At 29.7% G+C, this 20,172-nt stretch overlaps 3 protein-coding genes across 9 annotated transcripts; 2 read left to right on the top strand and 1 right to left on the bottom strand.

The window, feature by feature from the left end:
* Positions 1-1,962: 1,962 nt before the first annotated feature.
* On the top strand, positions 1,963-2,925 carry LOC110648824 (protein DOG1-like 4). The gene has a single exon (XM_021803181.2). The coding sequence runs from the start codon at positions 2,024-2,026 to the stop codon at positions 2,762-2,764; it is 741 nt and encodes a 246-aa protein (XP_021658873.2). The 5' UTR covers positions 1,963-2,023; the 3' UTR covers positions 2,765-2,925.
* Positions 2,926-4,695: 1,770 nt separating this feature from the next.
* LOC110649838 (protein MALE DISCOVERER 2) lies at positions 4,696-11,085 on the bottom strand. Of its 3 annotated transcripts, none has more exons than XM_021804571.2 (15): positions 10,674-11,085; positions 10,219-10,516; positions 9,952-10,084; positions 9,779-9,850; positions 9,050-9,193; positions 8,824-8,967; positions 8,203-8,304; positions 7,981-8,042; positions 7,423-7,881; positions 6,558-6,748; positions 6,307-6,439; positions 6,055-6,212; positions 5,822-5,983; positions 5,409-5,696; positions 4,696-4,987 (listed from the first exon to the last, which is right to left on the bottom strand). In XM_021804571.2, the coding sequence occupies exons 2-14, from the start codon at positions 10,316-10,318 to the stop codon at positions 5,436-5,438; spliced, it is 2,121 nt and encodes a 706-aa protein (XP_021660263.2). In that variant the 5' UTR covers positions 10,319-10,516; positions 10,674-11,085; the 3' UTR covers positions 4,696-4,987; positions 5,409-5,435. The 3 variants fall into 3 exon arrangements, with proteins under 3 accessions (XP_021660263.2, XP_021660258.2, XP_021660271.2); XM_021804566.2 differs by having other exon boundaries at positions 4,696-5,012; XM_021804579.2 differs by lacking the exon at positions 8,203-8,304 and having other exon boundaries at positions 4,696-5,012.
* Positions 11,086-15,367: 4,282 nt separating this feature from the next.
* Positions 15,368-19,599, top strand: LOC110649857 (plant cysteine oxidase 4). Of its 5 annotated transcripts, none has more exons than XM_058140736.1 (7): positions 15,368-15,533; positions 15,841-16,088; positions 16,239-16,541; positions 16,682-16,845; positions 17,020-17,167; positions 18,967-19,170; positions 19,284-19,599. In XM_058140736.1, exons 3-7 carry the CDS (start codon positions 16,442-16,444, stop codon positions 19,403-19,405), a joined length of 738 nt encoding a protein of 245 aa, XP_057996719.1. In that variant the 5' UTR covers positions 15,368-15,533; positions 15,841-16,088; positions 16,239-16,441; the 3' UTR covers positions 19,406-19,599. The 5 variants fall into 5 exon arrangements, with proteins under 5 accessions (XP_057996719.1, XP_021660281.1, XP_021660286.1 ...); XM_021804589.2 differs by having other exon boundaries at positions 16,263-16,541; XM_058140735.1 differs by having other exon boundaries at positions 15,374-15,533; positions 15,915-16,088; positions 16,263-16,541.
* Positions 19,600-20,172: the final 573 nt, after the last annotated feature.

Consider the following 20,172-nt stretch of genomic DNA (forward strand, 5'->3'; position numbering starts at 1 on the left):
ATTATAATTAAGTTGTATATAAATGTATATATTAAAAGTCATTAATCAATAATTTATATTTATTATTTCTTAAAAAACAATTTATTTATGTAAGCACATTGGTAAAAAAACAGTTTTCAATAAATAAATAATAAAAAAAACTAAAAACTGTCTTGATTTTTATTAAAAAAATTATAAAATCAATACTGATATCGTCTAATAGTTATTTTTATTGAAGATTTCTACTTTAAATTACTATATAAATAATTAATCACTAATAGTTAATAACTAATATTATCGAATAAGATCTGAATTATTTTCTGTTGATGAATTTTTCAAAATAAAGAAACTTATTATTTAAATTCAATTTATTATGAATCTAAAATATAAATATGTGAGATCTATATATTTAATAGATAGGCTTCATCATACATTTTATGTTTTGATTTATGGTGGAGTTAGTCTAAATAAGAAAAATTTCTAAAATAATATGAAAACATTTTTTTTAAGAGAAAAGATACACATAAAACTAATTAATAAGATGAAAATGATAAAAAAATTAATGATCAAAACTAATTATATATGTTCTATGATACAACAGATATAATAAAATGAAGTTGATCTATTTTATATATATATATATATATATATATATATATATATATATACTTGAAATGATAACAGAATTTTCTTTCCAAATTTTTCATCTTAAAATATTCAGACTAAACTTTATATGAACTTAATTATAAGTTGGATGATCAAAAGGGAAATTAATTCTTATCCTACAAATATCCGAAAACTATGTGCATTTAATTTTTGTACGAAATTTATTATAATTGTAATTAAAAATAATAATTATTGATTGACACTGTATACTCCTGGAAAGCGAGAAAATTACAAATATATCCACGCCCAATTGCTCATGTATATTTAGAAATATATTTCTATATTAACAAATGGTTATAATTTAAAAAATATATATATTATAAAAAAAAATTAAAGTGTAATTAAATTCTAACAATTAAAATTTGATAAAACTATCAGAGATAAAAAAAATATATAAATATATCATTAAGTTACTAATTATCCAAAAAATGTTATAAACTCTATTAAGTGTCGACCATGATACAGAGAAATGCTAGTAAAATTTTATTATGCATTTTCTTTATTATTGATGTAAATTTAATTTATTTTATATAGCTGAATATCTATTTTACATGTTAAACAGAGTTTGTTATATTAATTTTCATTTTTAAATTAAATTGCGTGAGAATATTATATTAAAGAGTTAAAAATTATAAAATAAATTTTAACAGTAACAAGCATTCACATATTTATGCACGAATGAGAGCAAACAAAAACAACCAATACAATCAAGATTCAATATGTATGTGTATGAGGTCTTCAAATCCGAAGCCTTTTCTTGACATATAAAAAATAATATATAATTACCCAAATTAATCAATCCAGCAATTGAAGCAAGCAACACAATAAAATGATGAAGTTCATGTAATAAAAAGCTTAATTAATTATTGAATACCTAATGGGCAGAAAGCAAGTTGTTGGTCTTTTAGCTATCAAAAATATCAGCTAAAGAAGAAGGAAAAATTAATTGCATGGTATTTGATTTTGATATTACCTCAAGAGGAAGATGTGTGAGGGTCTGTGGAAGATACATGGGTTCCACGTTGAACACCACATAGTTTCTTTTAATGACACGTTTTCCAACATCAGAAACACAAAACACCAGGTGGTGGGGTGCAAGAGTGACTCATCAACACAGTCAAAGCCAAACCCAAACCCAAACGCATCAGACTCATGTGCCTCTCCCTGTTTGCAAAGCGTCACTCCCCCTTGACACCCCACTACTGCCTCATTGCTGCGCGTAAGCCATGCACAAGCCACACCTCAAATATTCATTTTCTTGTATATATATATATATATATATATATATATATATATATATATATATATATATACATTTCTCTCTAAACTCCCACCTAACTAGTTGTTCCTCTCGTTTCCATCTCTTTGCTTGAACAATATGAAAACCAAAGTTGAGGAGAAGTTCTCTCAGTTTTTGGAGAAGTGGATATGTCAACTCGATGAATATCTCCAACAGCTGCGAAGGGTGTCGAAGGATTATCGATCTAAAACGGCTTGGTGTGACACTGAGCAAGAGCTGCAAGCTTTAGTGTCAAAAGTCACACAACATTACAAAGACTACTACACTATAAAATGGGCTTTAGCTCATGAAGATGTGCTTGCTTTCTTTTGTCCAATTTGGGTTTCCCCATTAGAGTATGCGTATTCTTGGATTACTGGGTGGAAACCTTCGGCGATTTTTAAACTGGTTGACTCAATCAGGACATCTCGTGTTCCAGGTTCGGATCTGGCTGAATTGACACAAGAACAACAGAGAAAGATTGAGGCACTGAGGGTGAAAATAAGGTTAGAAGAGGAGAAGGTGGAGAGGGAAATGGAGAGACAACAAGTGGCTGTAGCGGACAAGAAGATGGCGGAGTTGGCAAGGTTGGTGGTTCGAGTGAAGAATGGGGAGCAAGTGAACCAAGTGGAGGGAATGGTGCAGGTAGCATTGAAGGGAATATTAATGGCAGGACTAGAGAAGGTAATGAAAGCAGCAGATTGTGTAAGACTTAGAACTTTAAAAGGAATTTTGGATATTTTGAAGCCATTAGAGTGTGCGGAGTTCTTGGCAGAGATTGGCATGCTTCAAATTCAGCTAAGGCAATATGGAAAGAAAAGGGATATAAATATAGCATAATTAATTGACAACCTTCTATTAATTTGTAGGGTTTAAAGGGTTTTGATTTCATTTTTAGAACTTTTTTTTATATATTCGTTCTGATTTTGTCTTAATTAATTAATGTGTGTACCTCTTTAAGTGGTTTGGATTTTATTTATCATCACTCTTTTTATATTCAATCTGTAGTAATCAATTTTAATTTGTGTTTTGCATTGTTCAACAGATCGAAAAGAGTTTTATATTTGAGAATTTATTTTCCTGTTTTATGAAAATGTAATAATGAATAGATTCGTTGGCCGGGGAGGTGGTAGAGAATATGGGTTAAGCAGGTGATAAATGCATACGTACGGACGCAGAGGCAAAGCAGAAGAAATGGCAGATGTTAGAAACTTGGAATTTATGCTTCTCACCCGCCACTAAATTATCAGAATGAGAACTGACTGTCTTGATCAGACAATGGGCGACAGAGTTTCTCTTTTATATCTTGTTTAAGTTGGAGAATTATACCTTGTCTGCGTTTGAGAATTTCTTTTTCACATCCCACTCCGAAACTCCAATTTTTGAGACAACCTGTGAAAATTGCTTGTCATTTTCTTATGCTTTTAAAAGGTGGTGGGTTGTCGGTGTATATATATATATATAATGCCGTAAAGTCTCCCTTTTATAAATATCTTTTTTTTTCTTTTTTTATTTAGATGTCTTCAAAGTTTAACTATTAAAATTTTATCTTATAAAAAAATAATTATTTTAAATTTTTTTATTATATCTTTTAAAAATTTTAATACTTTACAACATAAAGTGTTATGTTCATAAATATAATATCTTTTAGATAAATTTTCAATTAAATTTATAAAAATAGTGAATTATTTTTTTAAAAAAAATATATTAATATATATATTTAAATAATTATTTACTAAAAAAATATTTATAAAATTTACACATATATTTTATAAATATTTATTATATTTAAAGTACGAAGAATTTTAATATAAGTGTTTTAAAAATTGTTGCTTTATATATGTGTTTTTTTTCATTTTATTTATCTTTTTACTATTATATATGCTAACTAATTTAAAAAATAATAGAAAATAATATATTAATCAATTTATTTTACATATACAGTTGAATCTTATAAATAACTTTACAAAAATGTCACATAATCTAGTGAGAATATTTAAAAAATTTACATGTTACACATCCTAATCTTTTTAAAAAATTTTGTAATTCTTAAGCTTACAATTATCATATTATATATAAAAAATATAAGCTTTTTAATTAAAATTTTGGTTGATTAAAAATGGTAAATTTTTTTTAAAAAAATTATATATATAATAAAAAATTATTCAAATAATTTAAAAAATTAATTTTAAAATGTTTCTCATGTTTAAAGTAAAAAATTTAATAATAATATTGCAAAAATTGTAATGACATACTTTTTTTTTTTACTTTATTTATCATTTTAATGATATATGATTATATTAATTAATTAAAAAATAATAAGTTATTTATTTATCAATTTTTTAAATAAAATTATAATTAATTAAAGACAAAATGACTACTTCCATTGTTATGAGTAATACTTAATTATTCATTTATTAATAATTATTAAAAATTAATATCATTGAACTAGTACTTTAATATATATATATATATATATATTATTAATTAATAAATATTAATAAAAAATTGTATTTAATAAAAGAATAATTATAAATTAAATATTATTATTAAAATTATAAAATAATAATTACAAATAATAATATTATTAAAATTATTATTAATATAAATTCAATTATTTTAATTAATTTAATTAAAATAATTAAACTGATAATAAAAATAAAAAATACTACTAACTATAACTGAATTAGATTCCGATCAAAATAATTGAATTTTATCAACGATATTTAATTATAGCCTAATAACACATACCATTGTGTCATAGTTAGATGTGTTCAAATTCTCTTCAATAATTTGCCATGTAACTCAAATTAAAGAAAAAGAAAAAAATTTCATGCCTTTACCGCATGTATTGATCTAGAAATAATATCTTAACTACACCTTAAAATATTAATTAGCGGATGACTTCAGAATATGAAAGACTGAATATTTTCTCTCTTTTTTTTCTACCAAGGAGATGGTAGTCCGCTACAATTTTCCTGTTTTAACAGAAAATCCTGTGCCAAAACCCAGCAACAACGATTACAACAGCTCTGCTTCCATTACCTCCATCCATCCCGAGTCCTAGGTGCAAAGAACAGCAAATATGCTGTGGACAATAAGGAATCCTGTGAATACTAACAGCCTATTTATAAAAATAAGGCTCACAATTAATATGTTCACCAGGACTATTATCCTAGTGCTATGTTAGTTTTTTACACCACAAACTTCAATCACAAAATACATATGACATGTATCGGCTGGAAGCATAGCACCGCATCAAGGAAACAAATATATTACTCTCGTTCTGATGGAAATTCTAGAGAGAAATTTTAAAAAACTAAAAAGGAATAGAATGAAGTCACGGAGCAAATATATAACAACGAGATAAAAAATGGGGTGTCGAAGCTGCATAGTGATGGTATTAAGTGATGTGGAGAGAAGCAGCAATCAAAAAACTGATTATTTAGATTTTGGCATGAAATGTGAGAGAGACATGACTTACAATACTGAGATAAGTGTCAGGCAGAACTTAAGTCGCCTCAACAGATAATATCTCGAGTTCAGCCCACCATAGGGGAGAAAGCCTCGGAGTTGCTTGATCAGGTGAGATAGCAATCACTCCCCTCAACTTGGAACTGATATCCCTCATTGTTGGTCTTTGACTCGGATTTGGCTGTATACACTCGTGGATAATCTCGCAGATGATGTCAAGCTCATTGTTTTTGAAAGATTTGAGGCTTGGATCAATCATGTAGCTGATACTCCGCTTGTCATTCAAATATTCAGCAGCCTGGCAAGTTTACCGTTAATTATATGCTCATCAAGCAGCCATGCAAATGCATCTAGAACACAAATTTAGCTGTAAAGCAATGCCCAATGCTATTAGAGTAGTATAGGGTATCATAAAAGATTTACCCATTTCTCAAGGGACCCTTGTTCTTCCGAGTACTGGAGCTTTCCAGAAATGATTTCAAGTAATAAAATTCCAAAACAATAGACATTTGTATCAACATCGGCCATGGGTGGCAATGTAGAATGCTCCGACTCGTTGTCCCCTGAGCTCTTTGACTCGGCAATCTAAGAGGACAATATAGACAGTGAAAAGAGTACATTAAAGAAACAAAAAAGAACCCTGTGAAAGAGATTACCTTTGCTGCATAGTCATCAGTTAGATAAATATTATTTGAATTTAAGTTAGAATGTGCTATTGGTGGATTTAAATCATGGTGCATGTATTGCAAGCAATAAGCAATGCCCATGATAATCCTCATCCTTGCACTCCAATCAAGATGCTCCATTTCTTTAACTGAAGACAGAAAATTTTGTTTCAGCATCTAAATAGCTACAACCTGAGAAATTTATCCAAATTTTCACAATGAAATATGTCAAGTGAGTATTACCATGCAGATGCTCAAAGAGGGTTCCATTCGGAGCATATTCAAACACCATCATCCTATTGAAAGGTTCATTTTCTTCACAGTAGCCAATGAGATTAACAAAATTCTTATGGTTAACCCGAGACAATGCATCAATCTACAGTGCAAGAGTAACAAAATTTAATAGAGAAGGCAAGAGATTTAAGTAAAGAATCTCTGGAGGCTGTTCCCCTGAAACATCAGATCTTCAACTCAATAACTACAAAGAGACAAACCTTTTTCCGGTAGGACTTTTCTAAATTCTTTGACCAATCTTTGGAAGAAGCAACTGAACTTGAAGCAACAGCTATCTCAACTCCACTGGACAATGTTCCCTTATAAGCAATCCAACTCTCATGAGTGTCAATTATATTGCTGAAATCCTCACAGGCAGTTTCCAGCTCTGCTCTATTTAACTTGGGAACTCCTGAATTTCATATAAATAGATTATTACTTACACAACATACTAAACAAATATCAGACTAGGCAATTGGGAAAAAAAGAAAGAGAGAAGCTTTAACCCTGAGCAAACACTACTCTGAACAGTGAAAAGGTAGGAATTTATATAAATTTGATTGAGCATAGTAAAATTTAGTGGGTTCATGATGTGTTGCATGGCACTTGAAACATCAATCAGCTTTTCAGAGGAGACCAGGAAATAAGATCAGAGCAATTATAAAAAATTTCACCCCAATTCTAGGCCAAAAAAAACAAAACAGAAGCATATTACTAAATTCTTTATATAATATTAGGTTCTTTTGTAATTAGATTTAATGTTCCTAGCTTGAGGGTTGCCATCTAAATGATTAGGACACCCAACTTGAAAGTTGCAACATGCTATACCTGAACAAGCTGTGGGCAACAAATGCAGCTAGCTATCCTCAAGGAACATTTCAGTAGGCAAAAAACATCTCAAGCTTAATCCATGACTTCAAGCAATCAGGTTGGCTAAATCAATTATAGCCTTTTCATTTTCTTCAGTTCATGCCACTTTGTAACAACAAAATGTTGTTGCTAAATTAATGTGATCGTTATTTATTTATTTATTTATAAACTACCTAATCAATATGCAGTTCAATACCAAATGAAGTCACAGTTCACCTGTAACAAAAGCTTTCTGCAGCTGTCCACTCAGTCCAGTCTTCCAGGGACCTATGGTCGTGACTCCTTGTTTACGGCACAAAAACAGCAGGCCCAGAGCAATAATGACCAAGGTAAACATAATTGGAATAATCAAGAAATAATACCATGCATTACTAGAAGTTTCACTTTTTGGAGAAGGATTATTAGTTGAACTGAAATCAGAATCACTTTGGAACCCTTTTGGTGGAGACTGAACAGGTGAAGGTTGTGGTGCAGGTGGAGATTGAGTTTGATTTGCATTAGGTATAGCTGGGAAACTCCCACTACTTCGGCTAGTTGGTAAAGCAATAATCTGTTGAGTGGAGGACCCACTACTAGCAGGTGCAGCAGGGAGGTTACTGGACTGTTCAAATAGTTTACGACGTGCAAATTTGACAAGGACCTCTATATTTTGGGCCATGGGCAGCTCAGATGAACCTGTTCAATGCAACAAAACAATATCATTTTGTTCCTCACTGGCATATATTTTAATTCTCAATTCAAATAAGCCTAGATTGGGAAGCCACTTGGACTCACTTGCTGGCTTCTCATAGTAACTGTCATCACATTCATGCAGAGAGTTCTTTCCAAGCTTGAACCTTATAAGAGAGTAAACATCTTAGTAGAAAGAACAAAATAAATTACCTAAAACATAGAGAAATTCAGAAGCATAGCTTTAACCACAAAAATAGATATATGGATAAAAGTGTACATATGTATGTACTAATGTACACATGGAAAATATTATATAATCCATACAGTTGCAGTGGCAAGGCATTGAAGTAACGTATAACAGCTCCTTTAATTGGGATTATCAATGAATAAGCACCATTCAATCGTTTCAAACTGCTCTGCCACATACTGCCCAAGACATATATTAAAGGATCAGAAAAATAGATAGCCGAGTCACATCTATAGCCAGTCAACCTCATGAATTGAAAATTATGGAAAATAATGCTCCATGATCAGTTAGAAAAAATCAAACAGAAAGGAAATTCTGGATGCTATCCTAAATGTTCATGGCTTAGAGCACAAATTTACAATTTAAGAGTCAATATTTGGCATATTTAATAATCATCTCAACCTACTAATCAAGTGAGATAGATTAAGCAGGTTTTTTTTTTTCAGCATGATTTCGTGGTTCAAAGAGCCAAAAAGGCAAAAAAATTTTGCTTGTCTGAGTGAAGAAATAATCAATAAGCATGTGACAGGATATCAATTAGATATAACTATTTTTTTCCCTATATATATCAGCCCCAGCTAAAACTTCTAACTGTGAGCAACAAGTTTATTGCTAGTACATGATTTCCAATTAGCTGATTCTGAACTGCCAATGTGTATAAGTGGGTGTTGAAAAGGAGAGATAAGCAAATCACTTACCCATTTCCAAACTTTCGATTTACACAGCTAGTGCTAGAGTCTGCAGCACATGCAAGATTTTCATCAAATTGCAACTCAGAAAATAAGTTAAGCCTCCCGATCTCCAGAGGATTGCTGCCTTCAAATTTATTGCCACAGAGCAACCTAGTGTACAGGTGGTTTTAGTCTACATAACTACTAAATATAAAATAACAGAAACCAAAGAAATCAATTAGAGCTAACTTACAAGCATTTAAGTGATGGCAGTCTTCCTGATGCCACTGGAATTGCTCCAATGAAGTTATTATCCCTCAAGTCCAGCAGCTCCAGCTTTGTGAGTCCTCCAATCTCTTTAGGAATGGTACCAAAGAAATGGTTTTTGCAGAGCACACTGCAAACACATCAAGAGCACAAGGGAGGTTACAGTATTAAGCTACACATAAAAAAACTGCAGATGCAGTGTCTATAGTCTACTAATATCCCTATAGATAACACAATATGATAACATGTTTTAGATATCAAAATCAATTATTTTCTACAATAATTTGGAATCCAAATAAATGTGGAATCCAAATAAATGTGAAGGTATTGAATCTAAAACCTTCATTGGATAACATGTTATGATAATATTCCAACATACAAGATAACCTAACAATAAAAATGTCATTTCAGTAATGCTGCAATACAATCCAATGAGACCAAATAAGGATGTAGCCTAAAAGAAAACTATCATGTATTAGTTGCGTTAAGATGTGAAATATCATATATACGTAGAATTACTAAGGTATTATTAAATGGCTGACTTGGAACAACTTGAATATCAAAGAAAAAGCTAGAGCTGCAAAAAGAATTTTTTGCTTGAATAGACTTGCAACACTTGTCTAGATAAATTAATTTATGACTAGATAACAATAGAAATGATAATGAAAATGATGATGCAAACAATAATAAAAGAAGCAAAAGTATGAATACTTACAGAGATTTTAGGTGATTGAGTTTTCCAAGAGCAGGAGCCAATGTACCTTCTAAAGAAAGCCCATTCAGATCTCTACAAGTATAAAAAAGTATTACAATAAGAAATTCATTTTAATCCTATCAATCAAAGAGAAAATGATAGCTATGGTAAAGCAAGCCCACAGTGGAACTTACAATATTTGCACTTTGCCGGCCACACAGTGAACACCAGACCACAAACAAGGATTATTGTCATTGGAATTCCAGTTAGCAAAAGCACCAAAAGGATCAGAACTCACTCTTGCACGAAACTCCAATAAAATTAGTCCTGCATGTACCAAGTCAAGTTGAATTAAAAAAAAAAAAATATATATATATATATATATATATATATATATATATATATATAAACAAAATTCTACCATTTTAATTAATACATGGAAAGTAAAAATTGAGAATTACCTTCATCATCTAGGGACCAATACCCTTGAATTTCAAGACCAAGAATCAAAACCAAAAAGCACAAAAACCGGATCCCATTTGCGTTCCATCTAAACCCCATTGCTTAGTGAACCAATTATGGCAGCGGAGGTAGAAACAATAATACAAGACTATTTTAATTCTGAGTATCTGCTTTGATTTACAAATAACTATACAAGACTATATTACAAAGAAATGCAAAGAATTCGCATTTGCTGGCTATGATAATATCAGGTCGCTCATTACTATCTTTCTATAATCTCCACAGAATGAATGGGAGCTGCAATGAGAAAAACAGAACAACAAAATTATAAGCAAAGAGAATAAAAAACCGTTATTTGTAGAAGAGACTACAATGCTGCAACAAAGAATCAAGGAATACCCTCAAGATCAAGCAATCCAAAAGAAAGAAAAAGCAAAAGGGTGAATGAATATACCATAAAGAAATGGCAGAAAGGGTAGCCTATTGCAGGTTTTCTTGAGGGCAATATTGCAATTCTGGTGTAATTTGATAATATTTTTTTTTTATCTTTCCAATAGAAGAACAAATTAGTTCAAAATGAGGGTGGTGATAGCTGTGAGGAAGATAAGACAGAGACTGAAAAAGGCAACAATGAAAAAAAATTTAGAAGAAATGAAAAAACTGCAAAGGTTTTCAATAAAATATGAAATCTTTTTCTATTACTGCCCCTTTGCAGGGTGATCTCAGAGGAGCCTCTCTCAAGGGGTGGCTCTCTCTCTCTCTCTCTCTCTCTCTGAATTTTCTTTCTCTTGTTTGATTTTTTTCTCTCTCTTCACATGAGTTTCTGTCCTTTCCTCCCTCCGTTTTTTTTTTTTTTCATCTTTCTGTTTTTTTATCTCCCTTCTTCATCCCAACCAGCCACCTCAGAAGCAGTTGCGTACATTTTGTTTATTTATTTTTTTCATTTAAATATATTTATTTATTTTAAAATTGAGCCATTAAAATGTTCACCAAATCCTGTCACTTGCGTTGATAACAGACCTAACAAATCGCTATGCGGTAAAGTTTCTGTTTTTATTTTTTATATTTTTATATAAAAATTATTTTATAATATTTAATATTAATTTTTTATTTAAATATTTTTAAATTTAAATTATTAAAATTATATTTTATAAAAAATATAATAACTTTCTAAAATTCTTTTATTACATCTTTTAAAAATTTAAAAATTTTTAGGTTTATAATTATCATATTATATTACTTTTTAATTAAAATTTTAGTTAGATTAAAAATGACAAATTATTTAAAAATATATTTATTCAATAAAAATTATTTATAAAAATTAAAAAATTAATTTTAAAATATTTCTTATATTTAAAGTCTATAAATTTTAATAATGATATTTCAAAAATTATTATGGTAGGGTAATTTTTTATTATTTTGTTTATCATTTTATTAGCATATGGCTATGTCAATTAATTTAAAAAATAATAAAATAACATATTAATAACTTATTTATTTATCAATACTCCAAATAAAATTATAATTAATTAAAAATCTTATAATAATAAAATTTCATAATATAATTATAAAAAAATATAATAAATTATATTATAAAATAAAATAATAAATAATTTATATAACGTATAGATAAAATAACTAGTTTATATAAGTACAAGAAGCATTTGAAGTGCACCTAACAATTTTCCTAGGAAAAAATTCTTGGCTCATATTGACCCTTATTTTAATCCATACTCAATTAAGTAAATTTGAATTCGAAACTTCTTGATAGAGATCAAGAAAGACTTCAAATCTTTATTCTTAAGCTAATCACTTTTTTTAGCCCATATTCTTAAGCTAATCTCTTTTTTTAGCCCCTATTCTTAAGCTAATATTAATACAATAAAGCTAACATTTTAATTTATGATAAAAGGTGAGCACTAAATTTGATTTTCATTTCTTATTTCATTCTAAGTAAACATGCAAAATAGACATTTAACCAAATAAAGAAATAGAAAAAAATTCAAAGGAGACGCATAGGTGCCAATTAAATTACCCCATAATAAATAAAGCTTAATGATTCTTCTATTATGTATAAATATAATCCTCTCGAGAAAAGTAATGCACATGCCACATTAATCAAAGGAGTACGTAGATGCATGGGTCCTAATTCTCAGAGCCTTTTAACCCACTGTCAACTAATATATTTTGCAGGATTGTTAGCTCACTTTCAGAGACCAAGTTATGTCTGTGAAGAAAAGCAATGAAACAGAGCACGCAGCATATTCATTATTCAAGCAGTAATCTTCTGTTCTTATACTACCTTAAAATATTCTTCATGCACAATATTTTGAAGGAAAAACAATGGCGAACTCGCAACTTTAAAAAATCTTGAGGAATATTTACAATTTATAAATTTCAAAATATTTAGAGCTTCATTTTACATTTTCTTCTTTATTTTGTTAGGATATGGAATTTATAAATTTTAAAATATTTAAAAAATGAAATAATCCAGCAAAACAAGACTAATAAAAATGTATAACTTTTAAAAATATCATTTGTAAATTAGATTAACTTTATTGTTTAGTAGCATTTAGTGTTTTGACATTCTCTAGCTCTTTGCTTTTTATTGTCTTTTTTTTTTCATTTTTCCTTATGAAAAATATATGGAAAATTCATAATTTGATGATTGGATTTTTCCCTCTATTATATTTTAGTTTCTAAATTTTAAAAAATTAATAATTTAGTCAATAAATTTTACATTATATTATATTTTAGTTTCTAAATTTTGAAAATTAAATTTAGTCCCTTTAATTTTAATATATAGAATACTTTAGTTATTATAATTTTAATATTTATAATAATTTTATCTATTGACATAATGATTAAATTATTTTATATATTAAAATTCCATGAATTAAAAAGTGATCTAATATAAAATTTAAGAATTAAAGTGTAATATAATATAAAATTCAGTTATTAATAATTAATTTTTTAAAATTTAAAAATTAAAGTGTAATATAAAATAAAATTCAAAAATCAAATTATAAATTTTTCAAAATATATATATCGATAGTGGCACCCCATAAACCTTCATAATGCTTATACTTATTAAATTAAAAAAATATATTTATACCAATTATAAATGCACTAAACTAATATAGAATAATGTATTTTTAAAATCGTTTAAGAAAATATTTTATCTTGATGTACACAGATTACTCTTATAATATTTTAATTACAAGTATTAAAAATTATTTTTAATTTTATTTATTAATATTTTAGTATATCATTTAAATTAACCAGTACTTTATAATGTGATATCAATTAGTATTGGTAACTGATTTTTAGAAATCAAAATTCAATTATTAAAAAAAAAACAAAAGTTATAATTAAATTATGGGGAACAGACCAATATGGTTTTGGAATTTGATTCCACAAAACAAGCTCAGTAAATTGTTTGAGAGATGGAAAAATCTACACCATTAGTTATATGCTTATTATTATTATTATTATTATTATTATTATTATTATGCTGTATGTAGGAATTCTTTTATATATTTATGACTATTTAATGGGAATTCTTTTATATATTTATGACTATTTATAGGAAAAAAAGAAACAAGGGTTTGCATGCATTATTGTTTCCAATCATTAGGTGGTGGAAATGATAGAAGATCATTAATGCCAATGTACTCATCTTCAAAGACAAGTATCGTTGGTTGGAAATAAATAGAACCGCTACCTAATAGTTAATGAATCTAACTAATGACTCACTTTTTTTTTTTTTTAATGACTTAAACTCAATTTGATAACATCAATTATCTTAATAATTATTATATATTTTAATAATTATTAATTATTAAATATTAATTATTAGTAGTTAGTTGTTTTATAGTTATTTAATTTCTAATGAATATTTAATATGAATGATTCAATATTTTTAATTTTTAAGTGAGATTGAATGTTTAATTCTCTTGTATAAAAAAAAATACTTTTTGAAAGCGCTTTATCTCTTAAGTGTATTTTGAATATTTTAAAAAGAAAATATTAGTAGGTTATAAAATTAAGATTTTTAGAGGTTTTTAAAAATTTCAAAAAATCATATTTTAAAAAACTTTATACTCTCTCAAACATAAATACAAAGTTTTTAAATCTTGAAAAATCTCTCGTTACTTTAAAAAAACTTCCTCTCAAATTAAGGATAAGTAATAGAAGCTAATATAGTAAAACCTCCAAAATCCACCAATTTGGTGTGTTAAAAAAGTGAGGATTTTGAAAATTTTGAAACCTCTAAAAATCTTAAATATTTTGAAAAAACTTTCCTTTCAAATAAACACGGTACTTTAAAAATCCATCTCTTATCTTCAAAAATTTCCTCTCAAACAAGCTGTTAGTGGGCCGACCCGATGTAAAATATTAAAAAAGAGAAAAGAATTATTTAGCAAAAATAGCTATTAGTTATTAAATATAAAAATAATGATATTATTTTATTGACTATAATCAAAATGTTCTTTTAACTTTTAAACTATATTAGTGAACATTATAAATAAAGATTATAGTGTTTTGATTAGAGTCAAAATACTAAACACTATTTTAAAAACTGTTACTAAATAGAATCTAGATATTTAGAGATTAAATATGTATTTTATAGTAAAAAATTTGAATGCATTTAATAAAAATTCTATCTTATATGATGAATTTAACATTTACATTAAAATTTATTCATAATTAATTAAAATATTTGATTTAAGGATTGTTAAATTTATTTTTATATAAAATTAAATATATAATAACTGCAACCAAAAGATATGAATTATAGGAAAATTATTTATAAATTAACTCCTCCTAGTGAATCAATGATATAGTTTTATGGAGAATGAGTTTTTATTTTTTATTTTTTTAAATTGAAATTTCCAAGTAATATGAAGTTCATATATAATTTTAACTTTAATATATAATTTTAAGGATGATAAGTGTGAGCACGACAATAGCAAGGCGTGGTGTGAACTGTGAAGCAACAAATGAAGGGTAGGATTGCGAAGAAGAAGATAATGGCAAAATTGTAATTTTATAACAAATTAAAATAGTAATTTTATCAAAAAAATAATGAAAAGAAGAAGGGAATGGCAAAATTGTAATTAAAAAACATCAAGTGGGATAGAATGGACACGGTGGGAGTCACAGGCAAGGGCTTGGTGGCCGTAAAAGTAATTCCCCTTTGTCTTCGGATGGTGACGCCTTCTGGTTTCTGCTTTCCCTTTTCCTGATTCTTCTTCTGCTTCTCAATTTCTTCACCATACCAATTGACGCTTCCTCCTTTCTTCCCTCCCTGGTACTCCCTACTTCTCTCACTGTATATATACGTGTATATACGTATGTTGTATATGTTTATGATTTTGATCTGGGCAATTAAAGATTTGAATTTTGATTTCATGGGGTTGGGTTTAATTTGTTGTATGGATACTTGGTCTAAAGGATTATTAATTTGTTTCCTCATCTAATTTTCACATAATTTCTGCTGCGTTACCATGGAAACTGGAGATTTATACACGTTTGTGTTTGTATTGTATATATGATTTTGATCTGGGCAATTAAAGGTTTGAGTTGATGGGATTGAGTTTAATTTATGGTGTGAGCAGTTGCCAGTATGTGGATTGCTACTTTTCCCCTTATGGGTATCTGATTTTCCACTCAATTCTGATGTGTTACCAAGGAATCTGAGCTAAAAGTAAACGAAATGGAAACTGGGGATTTATGCTTTTGAGTAATTTCCACGGGTTTTTACTTCATTGTTGCACCATCTTGGACTCTTGGTTTCTTGGGAATCAATCAGAGTACTTGAAAGTACAAGGGAAAGGCTGTGGCATGGATTATTTTCTCATGAAAAGTAAGAATAACAAAATATTGCCGTTTGTTATGTATGTCGTCTTATGTAATTTGTTTTAATCTCTTAATCCCTAAATGTTGGCTGCAAGCTATTTGAACTTGGGAGTGTTAATTGCCTGCATCTATATTATTGTCCTTTTGGCTCATGTAGGTCTGCATTTTGGAATTTTTGCAGAGAGAGAAGGTTTCTGTTAATTGCACATCTGTAAGCTAGAGGAATCCAAGTTGTTATTTGATTTGGGTGATCAATTTTTGCACTGAGTTTTTGGTGATCCAGAATTTGCTCTACAAGTCAGCTTCTTCATACTTCGTGATTAGATTAGCTGGTGGGTTATTTGCTTTATTATTGGCATCATGCCAGTAGTTCAAAAGTTGTATGATGCTTGCAAAGAGTCTTTCTCAACCAATGGTCCAGTATCAGAAGAAGCTCTTGAAAAAGTTTGTGGAATTTTAGGTGCGGGATTGAATTATACTTATCTACTTTTATTTTGAATAGCAAGTATTTTGCTCTTGTATAGAATAATTTATGGTTGCATTAACTCGAGATTATATCTACTATCTTAACGTTTCTAGTTCTATATAATGCTCTACCAGATCAAATGAAGCCTTCTAATGTGGGTCTCGAACAGGAGGCACAATATGCTCGTCAATGGAAAGGATACATCAATGGTACCAATGGCAGAAAAGGGCGTAATGGCAGTCATCAGTACCCACCTCCAATAAAATATTTGCACTTGCATGAGTGTAACAGATTCTCCGTAAGCAATTAAAATCATTATAGGCATTAACTGTGCATTTGAATTGAATTTTTTTTTTCCTTCTAACCCAAAGAATGTTGGTTTCTAATTTTGTGGATTTCTTATGCTCGTGGATAGCGAAAACTAACTTACATATTTATGTATTTATATTTTGCATTTGGGACTTCGTTGCAGATAGGAATCTTTTGTATGCCACCTTCCTCTATTATACCACTTCACAATCATCCTGGGATGACTGTGTTGAGCAAGCTTCTATATGGTTCATTACTTGTAAAGTCATATGATTGGCTTGATCTACCTGGGTTTGACGATCCCTCTCAAGGTGCTACTCTTTATCTGCTTTAGCAATATTCCATAATTATGGCACTAATAGTTGTGAATGGGAATGATATTTATGTTATGTTTTAGAATTCCAGAGTCTTAAATTGCTATGTTTTTCAAAGAGTTCTTTTGTTCAGATGTGCTATAAATGCAGTTACCAAATGATGATAGGTATATTCTCATAGAGATTTAAGAAACTTCCCATTTGCAATATATTTATTTGTAGAAGCTGTATTACTGGATTGTAAAAGATGCTTTGATGTGATGTGATATCAAATATTAAAAAGGCTAATTAATTGTAATTTAAAAACTTGAAATCAGCACCTATTTATAAGCATGCTTTTGGTATTGTTCTGTGCATGGGAATTATGTCAGTGCCTAAAACTAACCACTTGGCTGACTTATTTTTGGCTAATGATTTAGTCCTTCATGGCTCGTTCTGATGCCAATTATCCTTTCCCATAGCTTATGTAAGTACAAGCTTTCCCTCCTCTCTTTTTTTGGATTAGCAATTCATTTTTTGAAAAGTAAAACTGGTGGAGATGGCAATCTGCTACAAAGCCTGATACAATAATTAAGTTACAAGTCCTAAAATAGGATAATAAATATCAAAACAATCAAACTAAAGAGCAGCTGAAGAAATGGCCTAAGCTAAATCCTAACTGTAATACATTGAGTGAGGAGAGCCAAAAAGAAATCCGCAGATAATTTTTTCCAAAACTGGGATTAACTTGACTGAGGTTCTACTCACAAACTACCAGTAGCTGATGTCAAATACCAATGCGCTAATTTGTACAGAATTCAATGGAAGGCTGGTACAATTTAAATTTCCTTGAAGATGATCTTTACTAATAATTCTGCATTTTACCTCAAAGGAGGTTACTGTAGTATATCTAACAAGACAATGCCTTTTGACAATGAATTCTCAAAAGATTATGATGAATTCTCAAAAGATATGATCATTTTAATTGCTTAATATTTATCTGGGAGTAATTGTGTGTGGTGGAAAAGCAAAGAAATTGCTTTTAGAGGTGTTACTAAAGTAAAACTACTTGGATTGAACTGATTATCATCATTACTGACAGACGCTGATCATAAACTTGACAACTGTGCAACCTGCTAGTGTTTCCATTATCATAACTTTCATTCTCCATTATTTACTATTTTTAGATCTAGTTATATACTCATTGCCATATCTCATTGCTTCATCATCCCTAACCAGTATAGCAATTTGTAATATACTTTTAAATTTGTGTCAATAAATTCTGGTAACCATGGACACGTGCAACTGTGTTGAGCAGTTTTTTTTTCTTTTCTTTTCTTTTCTCTCTCTCTCTTTTTTTTTAAAAAATATTCTAGGTATTTTTGAAGGGAGCTGATATCATGATATGCTGTGAATTTTATTGGATGAGAACTACTTGTTGTTTGGGATTTTGATATATTTTAGACTTGCCATGATTGGTGCAGTAGAGATTTCACTCAGGTTTAATTAGTAATACCTGTCATAGCTGTGTACAGCGGTTAACTTTCCAAGTTTAAGATGAAAATTTAAAAATTTGTGGATATTACCTTCAGTAAACAGAAAGTAGACTGGCACACATTTAAATCTAATTGACTATTTTTATGCTTTTATTATCATTTCAGAATGCAGAGTCCAACTCTTTCAGCTTCATTCTTTTTCTTCATCTCTCTCTTAAATGTTGTTTCCTTTGGTTAATGTTGGTCTGAGTATTCAATTCTCAATTTCTATTATTTTGCAACCTTGTTCATAGATTGAGTTTCGTTTGTGGAAATTTACAGCAAGACCTGCAAAACTTGTTAGAGATTGTGAAATGACTGCACCCTGTGGTACAACAGTTCTTTATCCCACCACTGGTGGCAACATTCATTGTTTCAAAGCCTTGACACCCTGTGCTCTCTTTGATGTTCTTTCACCCCCATATTCCTCGGAAGATGGGCGACACTGCTCTTATTTCAGAAGGGTCCCTGGAAGTGTTTTACCAGGTATAAATATCAATTTTTTTTTAAATTCTTCTTCATCATTGGCCATCTTATCCCTATGAAAGGAAAAATGAAATCAACTCTGTTATATATACGTATATTTTTTCCTTTCGCAGAAGGTGCTGCTCAATTGTGTGGCTTAGAACCCTCTGAAGTGGCATGGTTAGAAGAAACTCAGCCTCCAGAAAACGTTGTGGTCCAGAGAGGGCATTACAAAGGCCCTAATATTAGGCGTTAAAAGTTTTCCCCCTTTTTGCTCTTTTGAATAGGATGTAAAATACCATTAATTAGATTAGATGAACACATGGATAACCCTGGAATTGATTGCTGAAAAGCTGTCAACTGACTTGGCAAGTAATAGTTAGTCGTTGGCTTTTGTAAGGTTTTTGTGTGTTACGATAAATGCCTAATCGAAAAAGCAATTTCTGTTTCTGTCTTACTCTGACGAGTCATTCGCCAAAAAGAGTAGCCGGATTTTTCTTTTGGCGATTGACAAGCATCAGTAATCAGTCGAGGAGGGGTGATAGCTCAGCATTATTGTAGGATGTTCAATGCACGCATTTGCACATGGATCTCCAAGGAGTGGTCTGGGTTCAAATATAAACAATGGAAACCCCATGTTTTATGGAAACAGTGTTCTCTCCTAAGTGCCTAAGGCCTTCTGAGCACAAGAACTAATGAAAAATTATTCTGCTGATAGTACGTGAAGCCAGCCAGCCAGCCATGTTGCTGATAGCTATGCTACTCATTTTAAGCAACTAACAGTTAACATTCATTTTTCCCAAACCGGGAATTAATGCAATTGCTAAATCATTACTCTCATAAAAGGGTAACGCCTTGCCAATTGGATCCCATGGGAGAAGTAAATCGAGTGTGCGTCAGAGCCTCATTTATAAACGCAACTCACCTAATTACTGATAAAATCGCCCACTGTGAGAAACGGTTGTGGGAGAGGACCCAACAGAAAATGCATGGAAGACGGTAGATATTTGCAAATGAAATAAC

This window comes from Hevea brasiliensis, chromosome 18 (genome assembly GCF_030052815.1).
Source record: "Hevea brasiliensis isolate MT/VB/25A 57/8 chromosome 18, ASM3005281v1, whole genome shotgun sequence".
NCBI classification, from domain to species: Eukaryota; Viridiplantae; Streptophyta; class Magnoliopsida; order Malpighiales; family Euphorbiaceae; genus Hevea; species Hevea brasiliensis.